Raw genomic sequence first — 15,816 nt, 5'->3', positions numbered from 1 at the left:
AGTGGCGTGTTATCACGTAAACATATACGCCACTTTCTAAAGCCAAGTGGTATGTTATCTGTATGCATTTTGAGTGCCGTATACAGCAGACTGATTTGGTTTAGGAAAAGAAGAAAGCAACGGTTGAGTTTAGGAAACGTGACACGATCCCCCGGTCTCCTGGGTGAAAGTCCTGCGTTTGACCCGTCCCCCCCCCCAATCAACCGTCGCCCTTTCTTACTACTCGCTACGGTAAATCCACACGCAATCACAAGGTAATGTAAGTCAATGGAGGCCAAACAGCGTTGATAAACACGCTAAAAAGCGAGTATGCGTCTTGATAACACGCCAAAAATGGCATACGAATTGGTGTGTCATACATACTCCATTTCATGAGATCAGTCCGCTTTCTGAAGAAGCATCAGTGTGGTTTCTGTAGACCTGTTAAAGACCAGAGCGCAGCAAAGAGCAGAACAGATGTACTTACACGTGTTTAATGCTCGTGCTTTGATGGACGTGAGGTGGTAGTACGAGTCTTTCTGAGGCATGATGGTAAGTGTGAAATTTACATCGATGGAGTACTGCACCACACCTTGACCCAGGTACTGTTGGCGAGAAATATGAAAAGTATCCACTATAATAAAATGAGTAGTGTTATACATTTGGAACAAACATTGGGAAACGAAGGGGTACGTGAGTTCATATCTGACAGGACTGAAAAACGTTGGGAACCACTAAACTGGACCAGCCAGCCCAAACCGAAATGAAGATGGGCCAAACTCCGCCACAGCCGAGCTGAACTCCAGGCCAGGAACAGGCTAAATCCTGGTAAATGCTAAGCTAAACTGTTTGTGTGGAAGCCCTCACCATCCAGCGGACGACAGCGTCCTCGAAGGGTAGCCGGAGTTCGTATGCCCGGCTGCCGTTGTTGTGAAAGACAGGACTGATGATGTCGCTCTGTGACATCATCAGCTGGTTACTGTTGATACGGACGTCCTCCAACGTAACGTCAGCAGGGATGTTTCCCAGGTAGACGCTGAACACCCGGTCATCACTTACAGTCTCTGCGGAAGAAACCCAAGCCAGGAGGGAAGAGACACAGAGACAGAAATAGGACAGAGGACATCTTGATTCCATTTTCTTTATTTTCTGAGCCCACTAGATGGGCCGAAGGCATTGCAATTCAGTTTATTCTCAACCCTTTGTTGAGCAGAGAGCCATCTAGTGGGCTCAGAAAATAAAGACATTGCTTCACGAAGCTTCATTTTGCCATCACTAGTAAACTGGGAGACTTACGGTCGAGGCCGAAAGGTAAACTGGGAGACTTACGGTCGAGGCCGAAAGGTAAACTGGGAGACTTACGGTCGAGGCCGAAAGGTAAACTGGGAGACTTACGGTCGAGGCCAAAGGTAAACTGGGAGACTTACGGTCGAGGTGGAAGGGTTGACGGCAGAGCAGTGGTGTGTCGAGAACTCGGAGCATTCGGTGTCTTGTGTCGATGCTGCTTCCGTCTTCATACAGCAAAGAGAAGACGTGTTCGTAAAGCAGGAAGATCACAAACGTCTCCTTGTACATATTGTTCACCACAGAGCTCTGCAGAGAGAAAGAAACTGACATTTATTTTCATTGTCAAATAATCTGCAGACTAGTCGTTTGGTCTTTAAAATGTCAGAAAAGTGAAAAAGCAACAACACTTTCTTTTGTGGAAAAACAGATTCATAAAGAACAATTAAAAAGTAACTAGGGCTGGATATCACTTAATTATATTTCTCATTGGGTATCAATCAGGTTATGGAAACTTCAGCTCCAATCCAGTTTATCTTGGATTATAAAAAAAAAGATTCTCATTGGCCGGTAAGTTCAGTTGGTAGAGCGGGTGCACATGTTCCTCGACGCAGAAGGTCCAGGGTTTGAATCCGACCTGTGACGGTTTTCCTGCATGTCTTCCCCCCCTCTCTCTCCCCTTTTATATCCCAAGTTAATGTTAAAGTGCCCATATTATGAAAAAAAAACACTTTCTGGGATTTGGGGTGTTCTTTTGTGTCTCTGGTGCTTCCACACACATACACACTTTGAAAAAAATCCATCCATGCCGTTTTGAGTGAGATGCGGTTCCTGAATGTGTCCTGCCTTCAGTCTCCGGGTGAGCTGTGACGTCACAAGCCGAAACAAGTTGGCTAACCGCAACCGTTAGCTCGTAGCATTAGCATGCTAACGCTAGCATGCTACCTCATTCTCAATAGCAAAGCATTGCTACAACACACACAAGTTCACCATAATCTCCAAAAGAATTTCTTCCATGTGCACCCTCATTTAGAAGTCTCCCAGCTAATCCTGCCTTGTAACTGACTGAAGGTGGAGAAACAGCCTTTTTACTGTCTATGGAGCTAGCTAGCTGACATGATCTACATCTGAGCTACTGAGCATGTGCGAGTGCAATCAAAGATTGCACAGAAGAAGAAAAGAGGTCTCACTCTGTAGCTAAAACAGAGACCAGCTGAAAGAGGATCTGCAGCAGTGAGAGAGAACTGTGCAGTACAACAAAAATATGGTGTTTTTTGAAAATTAACACATGTAAACCTATTCTGGTACAACCTTAAAATACAGTTATGAACCTGAAAATGAGCATAATATGGGCACTTTAATAACATTAAGAACAGAGCCCCAACAAGTTTGTTGAAAGGATTTTTTACTTCATCCATGGTGAAAAGGCAGGTATCAAAAGATCCATTTATGGATTTTATTCATCAATATCAGGTCCCTCAAACTCAGAGCCAGATGACTGGACTAGTGAATTGTTTGGCTATAAAATGTCAGAAAATGGTGCAACATGTGGATCAGTGTTTCCCAAAGCCCAAGATGACATCCGAAAATGTCTTGTTTGGTCCAAAACCCAAAGATTTTCAGTTTAATATGATATAAAACAGAGCAGGAAACCTCCATATTTTAAAGGCTGACAACAGCATTATTTGACACGTTTGCATGAAAAAAAAAAAAGATCAATCAGTTAAAGATCGTTAGCAATTATTTTCCCAATAGTCTAATAAATTAGTCAACTAATCGTTGCAGTTCTACTACTGAAGTAATCTGCTTGTGTAACAGGACATCAGTCCTTGTTGGCACGTATTTGCTGCTCAGAACAAAAAATTGTTTGTCTTTTGGAAACCTTGTCCCCGTGGACGGACCGACCCTACCTTCCTGTAGCCGCCCTCCGCCCCGAAAGGAACTGCGATCTGGACCAAAGGGCCTCGTTGGACCAGACTGAATCCTCTGGTTGTGGCAGTGTGTTCATCCAGAAGGACCCCCTCCAGCCCCAGACCAAGACTTTGGCTTTCAAACACTGCTCCCTCGTCGACCAGCGGGGTCACGACCAGCGGGGTCATGACCCGCGGGACGTCCCACAGCAGCTGGGTGCCGTCGAACGAACCTGAATCTGAGAATCAACAGAATCTGTCAGCGCCGTTTAGCCGTCAATAGAGCTGCTCGATTATAGAAAAACTAATTATAACCACAATTTATTGAAGTCAAAAAGCAGATAGTTAAAAAATCAACAGTAAAAACACCTTTCAACTGTGACATTTCCCTTTATACTTTTCCTGTTACACCTTTTGAATTTCTCTTAAATAAATATATTTCTGTGATCATTTGGAGCCAAAACCAAAATCGCTATTAAAATGTGATTGATTGCACAGCTCTACTTGACAGACAACAAAACCAGCTTCCTGTTCCTGTCCAGAAGAACTTCCCCTTCCTGTCCAGAATAACTTACTGACTGTGCAAGCCATGGACATGTCAATCATCATCACCGTCAGCTTCTTTTTGAAGAACAGAGAAACCCGGACAACCTCCACGGGGATGCCTTCCACCTGACCATAAAACAGAAGATCTCATTTATAAAGTAACGGCTCCATTGTTTCACCACTTTAAACACAAGTCACGGACTCTCAGTAACGTTAAGTCTCCTGAATATAAGTCTGTCTATGTTTTCCCCCTAGTCACAAACCCCTTCATCAATTCCCAATCAATCATCCATCATCAATTCCAATTATAGACCATATGACAAACAAACCTTTGTGTCTTTTAAACAAATCGTTTCGATTTTGGATTCTCAATTGAATATTATAAGAACGAATGATACACAGATTTCTGTCCTACGTGGCGACCCACCGTAGTCAGCTCGGCATGTGGCTGTTTGTACTGCGAGCGGAGCACCATCCTCTGGGCGCCCGTCGTCAGGCTGTAGCCCCCCCGCTGGGCTTCACTGATGGACATGGAAGAAACCGGTCCTTCACTCTGCATGAACATCAGCTGCCACACAGAACTCGCCATCCTCTGCGCCTGAACGCCACAAAAACAGACAAAACTGTGAAGTGGTTTGAAAAGAGACAGACAGGAGCATGGACATGAACGTTTAGCTCAGACCAAAGATTCTGGACAAGACAAGTTAAGGTGCTGACACACCGAGCCGATAATCGTCCGTCTGACAAGGTCGGTGACTCGAGTCTGTTCGAGTCTCTCAGAATCTGATGAACATCTTCTAAACTGACCTTTGTTGATCTGACATGAAGACAGATTCAGCAGCTGCACGGCCTGTTGCTCTCTTCAGATGTTTTACGACAATATGAGATCATATTCTGAACGAGACGCCATGATGGTCGGGGAGCAGCCAGACCCACGTGACACGTTCGTCCAATCAGCTGCTGGTTCATTTTTTGGTGACAATCCAGATTAGCGCCGCCTGCTGTTATGGAGACGTATTACGTCTCGTCGGTGTTCTGAGGAACTTTTTGGACCAACTCGGGGAGACTGATCAGTCACGCTGGCTTGTATTGATATAGCGCCTTTCATGAAAGCCAAGGACACTTTACAGAATTACAGTGGCTAAGCTAAGGGAGGTTGTAGGCTGTGGTAAACAGGTGGTGTTTCAGGAGGGACGTAGCATTTTAAATATCTGCAGGGAGGGTGTTCCAGATGGATGAAGGCTCAGGGCCAGGTGTACGTACATTTGTGAACGTAGCGTTATCAGCGCCATGGTCAACCCGCAGAAAGCGCACGCTGCGATACTTCAGTTTACGTCGCATTTACCAAACCTGCAGTTCATCGGGTAATCAGCGCCTTTCTCCACCCACTGTACCGTAGATTGCGTGCATCTATCATGGATCAGCCACCAAGTCAGTCAAAACAGCGAAAACAAAGATTTAGCGATAACGAAGTTGATCTGCTTGTTCATGAGGTAACAGCTTGATACGTGTTATTTGGGCATTAGTGGTGGGGAAATGTATGTATTGACTAGTGCGCTGTAGCAAAGCGTTAAGTACTGGTGCTGTGATACGGCTGAGTGCAGACTGAGATATTCCCACAGCTGATGCTGTGACTGTTTGAAATGATCCTGATGCCAATGTGTGTAACGTAGCGAGGAGTTTAACAGCTGCTGGAATGTGAACGCCGAGTCTGAGATATGAGGTCATCTTTGATTTCTTCCAGTAACTGTGATATTGCATGGCTGCTTAATCTGTAACACTTAATGATTTCATGTTCACTCAACTGAAAGAGTGAGAGCCTTGTGGCAGCTCGTCTCCTTGGCCTGTCTTCGTCTTGCTACTGCTGCCCATTTCACCAGGAGGCGTATGCCAGGAAACCAGCTTCCTGGTGTACACCTGCTTTTAAGAGGCGGAAAATTTCCACCCAAAAAATAGAGTGCGCTTTCACGGGAGGTTTTTGTACATATTGCGGAATACATAAGATGCACTTTATGCTTCCCCTCCCGTCTCTTTATGGGAAACTCCACTTTCCCCTTCACCCTCCCATGAATGCATATGCATGACACGGTAAAAAAAACACAATTTGCCATTTGCGACAGGCAGTCTGCACTGTTACCTCAGTGTAGCCTGTTAGTACATACCTCGCCACGCTGTTACCTCAGTGTAGCCTGTTGAGTACATACCTCGCCACGCTGTTACCTCAGTGCAGCCTGTTAGTACATACCTCGCCATGCTTTTACACGCACATTGCAAAACAAATACGCCTGAAGTGGGCGCAAAAGCGTTAGTACACCTGGCCCCTCTGTCTCCAAAAGGTACAGAGTCTTGTGGTAAGGATACATTGATATACGATCCAATATTATCGATGTAAAGTTTTATCGTTATTAAGTTTAAGTTTTAAGTTATTATCGATAGTCTGAAAAATGCGCTTTTTATATTTTCCACTTTATATTTATTCTTTATTAAAAAGTTAAGTTTTTAACGTAAATGCTTGTAAGAGCTTAATAAGCTGTCAAATCATATTTTAGTAGTTTTGACTGGAAATAAAATGTAACCGTTAAATGGCATAATCGCAGGCCCCTGAATCTGAATCGTATCATGCCAGTGACCGTACTTCCCTGGCTGAGGGCGTGATGCTACAGATCAGTGTTAGTTTGGGTTGGTGTGTTTACCTGAGAGAAAGCAGCTTCCCACATCTTTCCACTGCCCCCCTGCTGACCTCCACACGAAGACTCTCTGTTCACGTTCACCTGTCCACATCAGGAAACGTGGACAACTTTTAGCACTTTACACAGACATTCATTTTGTGTTCTGGGGCAGCGAAAAATATAGCACTCAATATTAGGGCTGGGTACAGATTTCAATACTTTTTAGGCACCGACCGAAATGCCTCTAAAATAGAGTATCGAAAAATGCCTCATCCAATACCCAAGCAGTAAATCTCATCAATGTCAGTGAGCCAATCAGCATGCTTCTACCAAGATCTAATAATGTCTGTGATTGGCTGTGTAACGTTACACGTCGTAGAGACACTCAGGAAAAAAACTGTTACACACAGAGGCAGGGCTCACGTAGTAGGAGCTGACAAATTAAAAGATTTGTGCCGTAATGTGTAATGTTGTAATTTATTTTGTTTTATAAAATTGGTATTGAAAAAAGTATCGTTTAGGGACCCGGTATCAAAGTCACGGTATCAACATGTTTTTACCCAGCCCTACTCAATATGTCTAGAATCGCAAAACAAATCCAATCTGCACCCATGTAGCGGGCTCAAATCCTCCCAACTGGACAGAGTCTCGAGACAGTTCACTCAGCTTTCAAGTAGAGATGGTCCGATACCATTTTTTGCTTCCCGATACCTGAACTTGCGTATCGGCCGATCCCGAGTACCGATCCGATACCAGTATGTCAATATATTTTTGTGAAACATGAACAAACAATGAACGCCCCAGAACTTTCTGTTATTCTGCAGTTTGACTGTCAGTTATAACAGAAAAGGAACATAAACTACTTCCACGTAGATTTTCTTTAGGGCTTTATTACGTGGTATGAGATTGGTGCAATAACGCCAGTACTTACCAATACTGATACCAGCATTTTAGGCAGTATCGGAACATCTCTACTTTCAGGTAGTTTAGACACAAATCTATTTTGAGAAACTCATAGCAGTTGTTCTGACCTCCATGTAGTCCTCCTCGCAGATGATCTCTCTGTGAGTCCAGGTCAGACCAGAACAGACGGCAGAAACCGGCCAGGTGATCCACTTTCCCCCAGCGTCACTCACGATTACGTTAAAGCTGAAGGTGAACACCTCGTCATTCTGAAACAACCAAAATCAGTCCGGACTCAACACAAATAACACCGTTGAGTTACATGATAGGGGATCAGCGTCATGACAAAACATAGCACACCATTCAAACTGAAAGGGGGGTGCGTTGAACACCCTACTATTCTTTTGGAGTAAGGAATGGCTGCACCACAGATGCATTCTGGGATAGGAGACTAAACTCTGTGTTTGCATTTCTCTAAACCAATCACAATCGTCTTGGGCGGCACCGAGCTCCAGACACAGCGACAGTGGCTCTGCTAAACAGTCTAAGGAAGGAACTGGTTTTGGTGGAACATTTTGATATTTTCAGCGTGTAGCTCACTAGCTCGATGTTTGTTGTTGTGTAGCGGTGAGATACCTGGGTTTGTCAGGTGACCGTGCCCTGGCTTGTGTAGCGGTGAGATACCTGGGTTTGTCAGGTGACCGTGCCCTGGCTTGTGTAGCGGTGAGATACCTGGGTTTGTCAGGTGACCGTGCCCTGGCTTGTGTAGCGGTGAGATACCTGGGTTTGTCAGGTGACCGTGCCCTGGCTTGTGTAGCGGTGAGATACCTGGGTTTGTCAGGTGACCGTGCCCTGGCTTGTGTAGGGGTGGAGATACCTGGTTTTGGGTGAAGCAAGAGTAGTATGAAGCTCTGAAGGTGGTAAAGCCGTCCATCCTGAAGGTGCTGATGGTGTAACCGCAGCGAGACGCCAGGGGATCGCTGAGAGAGTGGAGGCCATTTCCATCTACAGACAGACAGAAGTTACTGACACCCCGATGTTACAGGACAGGTGGACACATACTGTAGGTGTAGGTTTCAGGTGGGATGCAGCGGATATTCTCCACAGCTATGTTTTGGTTTTTAACCATTTGAGTTTCGAGCCAAAGGTGGACAGGTAGACAAGTGGACAGGTAAAAGGTAGACAGGTGGACAGACAGGTAGACAACACAGACTAGGTAGACAGCACTGAGACTAACTAGGTTAAAGCAGAACTGACCTTTGGCCTCAAAGCGAGGCGTCTGCAGCGAGCGAACGTGGATCCAGAGGTACCGATCCCGACACTCGGACACAACGACAGAGTCCTCTAAACCCGACGACACAAAATCTACATTAACAGGGTCAAAGGTCACCCACAAACATTCAGATTTCTAATAAACCTCCAGTTAAGACCCAAAAAGGACTAGAAATCCACCCGGCAAAAGCGTAAAAAAACATTGAAAAAAAATATGTGTCAGCAGTAGAGAGTCTGACATGTCAGCAGTAGAGAGTCTGACGTGTCAGCAGTAGAGAGTGTGACGTGTCAGCAGTAGAGAGTGAGACGTGTCAGCAGTAGAGAGTGAGACGTGTCAGCAGTAGAGAGGGAGACTCAGCGGTCTGACATGTCAGCAGTAGAGAGTGACGTGTCAGCAGTAGAGAGTGTGACGTGTCAGCAGTAGAGAGTGAGACGTGTCAGCGGTCTGACGTGTCAGCAGTAGAGAGTGAGACGTGTCAGCAGTAGAGAGTGTGACGTGTCAGCAGTAGAGAGTGTGACTCAGCAGTAGAGAGTGACGTGTCAGCAGTAGAGAGTGTGACTCAGCGGTCTGACGTGTAAAACCAGTTTACCTTCAGCTGAAGATTTCTCTGTGAACTGGCAGCAGATAAAAACGAGTCTGGAGAGAAAAGTAGTCAGATTACTTTAGCGCTGCAAAGATGAACGGATTGGTCATCAACTATTACATTAATCTCCAACTATACGATAATATATTTATCACTTTGAGTCATTTTTTATGTAAAAACTGAAAATTCTCAGAAAAAGACAAAAACGTTTCAATAGATATTAAGTAGAACCGTCTGAGTTGTCTGTGCCTTTGTGTGTGTGTGTGTGTGTGTGTCTCTGTGTGTGTGTTGATAGATATTAAGTAGAACCGTTTCAGTTGAAGTTGTTTTGGGGAACACTGATCCACATTTTAGAGACAGAACTACTCATCCATTCATCCAGAACTACTCATCCATTCATCCAGAACTACTCATCCATTCATCCAAACATGAATCCTCTGTGATAATAATCATTTACCCGTAGAAGAATGCAGCAGTTTCCATGCTGAAGCTGCAGAAAGTGTCTCAGTCTCTGCTGTGTCTCCTCTGCTCCAGGTGAGCTGATCACCTGGTTGTCAAGGCGACAGCAGTCACAGCTGAGGCTGGTTGAGTCTGATTACACCTGGAGGTCTCCTCCTTTTCCTTCTTCTGCTTTTAGGTTTCAGGGCAGTTTGGCATCACTGCCTCCTGCTGGTATTACCTGTCAGTTATTCTGCTCTTCCATTCATTAAACTGTGTTTCCTCCCTCTCTCTGTGTGTGTGTGTGTGTGTGTGTGTGTGTGTGTGTGTGTGTGTGTGTGTGTGTGTGTGTGTGTGTGTGTGTGTGTGTGTAGGTCCAGTTAAAGCTCCTCTTCTTGGTTCTGGGTTTCACACCAGCGTTGGGAAAGAGTCCCGGGCCCAGACACTGCAGGGGGGTGAGTCATCTTCTTCATCTTCATCATCATCACCTGCTCATAAACATCACACACAGACACACACATATACACACACAGACACACACACACACACACACACGGGGACACACACACACAGACACAGAGAGACACACACACATACGCACACACACACACACACACACACACACACACACACAGACAAACACACACACACACACACAGAGAGACACACACATACGCACACACACACACACACACACACAGACAGCCTGTAGTTTAAACATCTGTGTGTGTGTGTGTGTGTGTGTGTGTGTGTGTATATGTATGTGTGTGTGTATGTGTTTGTGTATGTGTGTGTGTGTGTGTGTGTATGTCTGTGTGTGTGTGTGTGTGTGTGTGTGTGTGTGTGTGTGTGTGTGTGTGTGTGTGTGTGTGTGTGTGTGTGTGTGTGTGTGTGTGTGTGTGTGTGTGTGTCTGTGTGTGTGTGTGTGTGTGTGTGTGTGTGTGTGTGTGTGTGTGTGTGTGTGTGTGTGTGTGTGTGTGTGTGTCTGTGTGTGTGTGTGTGTGTCTGTGTGTGTGTGTGTGTGTGTGTGTGTGTGTGTGTGTGTGTCTGTGTGTGTGTGTGTGTGTGTGTGTGTGTGTGTGTGTGTGTGTGTGTGTGTGTGTGTGTGTGTGTGTGTCTGTGTGTGTGTGTGTGTGTGTGTGTGTGTGTGTGTGTGTCTGTGTGTGTGTGTGTGTGTGTGTGCTGTGTGTGTGTGTGTGTGTGTGTGTGTGTGTGTGTGTCGTGTGTGTGTCTGTGTGTGTGTGTGTGTGTGTGTGTGTGTGTGTCTGTGTGTGTGTGTGTGTGTGTGTGTGTGTGTGTGTGTGTGTGTGTGTGTGTGTGTGTGTGTGTGTGTGTGTGTATGTGTGTGTGTAGGGAAGCGTCAGATTCAGCATCTGGGCTCCCAGCTGCAGCTGAATCAACATTGTCTCGACACGGCCTTCAACTTCTTCAAGATGGTCGTCAGCAAACACCTGACGCGCGGACGCAAGACGGAGCACGTCATCGCCGCCTGCCTCTACCTGGTGTGCCGCACCGAGGGGACGCCCCGTATCCCAGCAACAGCCTCACTGTCTGGGGGGGGGGGGAAAGTACAGCTGCAACCATCATTACCAACTGTTATGATAATCAATTATAGCTAGTAGTCCTTACCTAGGTACTGTCAGGACACGCCCTCATACTCTGCTTCTGACTGGCTAGTAGTCCTTACCTAGGTACTGTCAGGGCACGCCCTCATACTCTGCTTCTGACTGGCTAGTAGTCCTTACCTAGGTACTGTCAGGGCACGCCCTCATACTCTGCTTCTGACTGGCTAGTAGTCCTTACCTAGGTACTGTCAGGGCACGCCCTCATACTCTGCTTCTGACTGGCTAGTAGTCCTTACCTAGGTACTGAGCATGTAGTCCTTACCTAGCTACTGAGCGTGTAGTCCTTACCTAGCTACTGAGCGTGTAGTCCTTACCTAGCTACTGAGCATGTAGTCCTTACCTAGCTACTGAGCACGTAGTCCTTACCTAGCTACTGAGCATGTAGTCCTTACCTAGCTACTGAGCGTGTGCGACTGCCAACAAAGATGTTCCAGCAGTGAGAGGTCTCACTCTGTAGCTAAAACAGAGACCTTAACACAGGGTGAAAAGAGGAGCTGCAGCAATGAGCAGTACAACTAAAATATGGTGTTTTTTGATAATTAAACCATGTAAACCTGTTCTGATACAACCTCAAAATACAGTTATGAACCTGAAAATGAGCATAATATGGGCGCTTAATCGTTTGAGTTTCCTGTTGTGACCTTTGACCTTTGAACTGGTTTTCCTGAGCTGAGTTTCAGACATGTTGCTGGACCTGAGCGACCTGCTGCAGGTAATATATATGTATATATATATATATATATATATATATATATATATATATATATATATATATATATATTAATAAAGTACTTCTATACTCTGCAGTTGTAACTTTAGTTTGATGTGTTCAGGTGAACGTTTACATCCTGGGAAAAACCTTCCTGCTGTTGGCTCGAGAGCTCTGCATCAACGCTCCCGCCATCGGTGACAACCTCATTTTATTTACTGTTAAACTGTGTATTTAAACTGTTAGAAATAGATAAATATCCCAGTGATGTTGCTCTGGACGCGTGTGAAAGGACGCAGAGATTTAAACAAACAATATCATGTCACATATGTAAATTATTAGATGTAAATACTCAGAAGCTGTAGGAAAAGTGTGTTTACAGAACTACATTTCCCATAAACCAGTGTCAACGACGCGGTCCTCAGTTTTAAAACATGCTCTCTGCTGACATCTAGTGGACGCTGTCGGAAACTACAGCAGCAAAAACAAGCAACATGTTTTATTTAATTAGGACTGGGTATTAGTCAGAGCTGGGTATTAGTCAGAGCTGGGTATTAATCAGAGCTGGGTATTAATCAGAGCTGGGTATTAATCAGAGCTGGGTATTAGTCAGAGCTGGGTATTAATCAGAGCTGGGTATTAGTCAGAGCTGGGTATTAATCAGAGCTGGGTATTAATTAGAGCTGGGTATTAGTCAGAGCTGGGTATTAATCAGAGCTGGGTATTAGTCAGAGCTGGGTATTAATCAGAGCTGGGTATTAATCAGAGCTGGGTATTAATCAGGAACATTTCAGTTATAATAATAATTCTTCAAAGGTTCCCTCTAACCTGCTGCATTATTTAAAGTATTAATGTTTACATTAAAGCATTTACATTAATATATACATTAATATATACATATACATATATATATATATATATATATATATGTATATATATATATATGATATATATATATATATATATATATATATGTATACATACATAGTATATATATATATATATATATATATATATATATATATATATATATATATATATATATACCCCCCCAGACCCGTGCCTGTACATCCCTCGGTTCGCCCACATGTTGGAGTTCGGCGTGAAGACTCACGAGGTTTCCATGACGGCTCTTCGTCTGGTGCAGAGGATGAAGAGGGACTGGATGCACACGGGACGCCGGCCCTCAGGCCTCTGTGGAGCAGGTACAACATGGCCACCGTTACCTGGCAACAGCAAACATCAACAACCATGTATTCACCCGTTACCTAGCAACAGCAAACATCAACAACCATGTATTCACCGTGCTCTCCTCGTCTCCTCAGCTCTGCTGGTCGCCGCTCGGATGCACAAATTTCGGCGGACGGTGAAAGACGTGATCAGCGTGGTGAAAGTCTGCCAGACCACTCTGAGGAAGAGGTGATAGCAGATTACAGTAGATTACAGTAGAATACAGTAAAATACAGTAGAATACAGTAAAATACAGTAGATTGCAGTAGATTACAGTAGAATACAGTAGTTTACAGTAGAATACAGTAAAATGCAGTATATTACAGTAGAATACAGTAGATTACAGTAGAATACAGTAGTTTACAGTAAAATACAGTATATCACAGTAGAATACAGTAGAATACAGTACATTACAGTAGAATACAGTAAAATACAGTAGATTGCAGTAGATTACAGTAGATTACTGTAGATTACAGTAGAATACAGTAGATTACAATAGAATACAGTATATTACAATAGAATACAGTAGATTACTGTAGATTACAGTAGAATACAGTAGATTACAATAGAATACAGTAGATTACAGTAAAATACAGTGTAGATTACAGTAGAATACAGTGTAGATTACAGTAGAATACAGTATATTACAGTAGATTACAGTAGAATACAGTATATTACAGTAGATTACAGTAGAATACAGTATGATACAGCATATTACAATAGAATACAGTAGATTACTGTAGATTACAGTAGAATACAGTAGATTACAGTAGAATACAGTAGATTACAATAGAATACAGTATATTACAGTAGATTACAGTAGATTACATATAATACAGTAGATTACAGTAGATTACAATATAATACAGTAGAATACAGCAGATTACAGTAGAATACAGTAGATTACAGTATAATACAGTATATTACAGTAGACTACAGTATATTACAGTATAATACAGTATATTACAGTAGAATACAGTATATTACAGTACATTACAGTAGAATACAGTAGATTACAGTAGAATACAGTAGATTACAATAAAATACAGTAGATTACAATAGAATACATCAGATTACAGTAGATTACAGTAGAATACAATAGAATACAGTACATTACAGTAAAATACAGTAGATTGCAGTAGATTACAGTAAAATACAGTATATTACAGTAGAATACATCAGATTACAGTAGAATACAATAGAATACAGTACATTACAGTAAAATACAGTAGATTGCAGTAGATTACAGTAAAATACAGTAGAATACAGTAGAATACAGTATATTACAGTACATTACAGTAGAATACAATAAAATACAGTACATTACAGTACATTACAGTAAAATACAGTAGATTGCAGTAGATTACAGTAAAATACAGTAGAATACAGTATAATACAGTAAAATACAGTATATTACAGTACAATACAGTGTATATTACAGTAGAATACAGTATATTACAGTAGAATACAGTAGATTACAGTAGAATACAGTATATTATAGTAGATTACAGTAGAATACAGTAGATTACAATAGAATACAGTAGATTACGGTATAATACAGTAGATTACAGTAGAATACAGTAGATTACAGCAGATTACAGTAGAATACAGTATATCACAATATAATACAGTAGAATACAGTAGATTACAATAGATTACAATAGATTACAATATAATACAGTAGAATACAGCAGATTACAGTAGAATACAGTAGAATACAATATAATACAGTAGAATACAGCAGATTACAGTAGAATACAGTAGATTACAGTAGATTACAGTATAATACAGTAGATTACTGTAGATTACAATAGATTACAGTAGAATACAGTATATTACAGTAGATTACAGTATAATACAGTAGAATACAGCAGATTACAGTAGAATACAGTAGAATACAGTCGATTACTGTAGATTACAGTAGAATACAATATAATACAGTAGAATACAGCAGATTACAGTAGAATACAGTAGATTACAGTAGATTACAGTATAATACAGTAGATTACTGTAGATTACAATAGATTACAGTAGATTACAGTAGAATACAGCATCCTGTCTCCCTGTCTGCAGACTAACAGAGTTTGAGGACACGCCCACCAGTCAGCTGACCATCGATGAGTTTATGAAGGTGGATCTGGAGCAGGAGTGTGACCCGCCGTCCTTCACCGCCGCGCAGCACAAAGTCAAGATGCAGCAGGTAGAACGCTGGCTCTGATTGGCTGCTGATACATGATTTAACTAACCATCAGTGACCTTTACTGTCTTCTTCTTCTGCAGCTGGAACACGAACTGGCCAGGAAACTGGACGAAGTCGAGGGTCAGTTCCTAAATCTGCCACTCAAGGATTAATTTGGGACACTTGAGAGGACACCAGAGGGTTAGGGGAAGGATTTACCTTTTCCATTTTGTCCCGCCAGGAGAGATCAGCTGCTACAAAGACGAGATCGAGACGGAGCTGGAGAAGAGCCGACCGAAGCTCAGAGGAATCTACGCTGCCTACGCCAAAGAAATTGGTCAGTACCAGTCCAGAGTCTGTCTGTACCAGAGTCTGTCTGTACCAGAGTCTGTCTGTACTGGTCCAGAGTCTGCAGAGTCTTTCACAGCATCTGAAACATTTTACAACTACAGAGAAGTCTCTTAAATGAGTCATCCATTTCATCCCTG

The 15,816-nt window shown here is 43.0% G+C and overlaps 1 protein-coding gene across 2 annotated transcripts in view; it reads left to right on the top strand.

Annotated features, from left to right (window-relative positions):
- The window catches only part of brf1b (BRF1 general transcription factor IIIB subunit b), a 34,916-nt gene that overhangs the window by 9,518 nt on the left and 9,582 nt on the right, over positions 1–15,816 (top strand). For both annotated transcript variants that reach the window (XM_078274561.1, XM_078274560.1), the window contains 9 exons: positions 9,960–10,040; positions 10,939–11,112; positions 11,891–11,922; positions 12,044–12,116; positions 12,975–13,124; positions 13,245–13,338; positions 15,223–15,349; positions 15,430–15,469; positions 15,570–15,665. In XM_078274561.1, the coding sequence (XP_078130687.1) occupies positions 9,960–10,040; positions 10,939–11,112; positions 11,891–11,922; positions 12,044–12,116; positions 12,975–13,124; positions 13,245–13,338; positions 15,223–15,349; positions 15,430–15,469; positions 15,570–15,665 (867 nt within the window). The remainder of the gene's footprint in view (positions 1–9,959; positions 10,041–10,938; positions 11,113–11,890; positions 11,923–12,043; positions 12,117–12,974; positions 13,125–13,244; positions 13,339–15,222; positions 15,350–15,429; positions 15,470–15,569; positions 15,666–15,816) is intronic.

The sequence above is a fragment of the Sander vitreus genome, chromosome 18, assembly GCF_031162955.1.
Source record: "Sander vitreus isolate 19-12246 chromosome 18, sanVit1, whole genome shotgun sequence".
Lineage (NCBI taxonomy): Eukaryota > Metazoa > Chordata > Actinopteri > Perciformes > Percidae > Sander > Sander vitreus.
The sequence above is the reverse complement of the archived record's forward strand: the minus strand, read 5'-3'. Positions and strand labels throughout refer to the sequence as shown.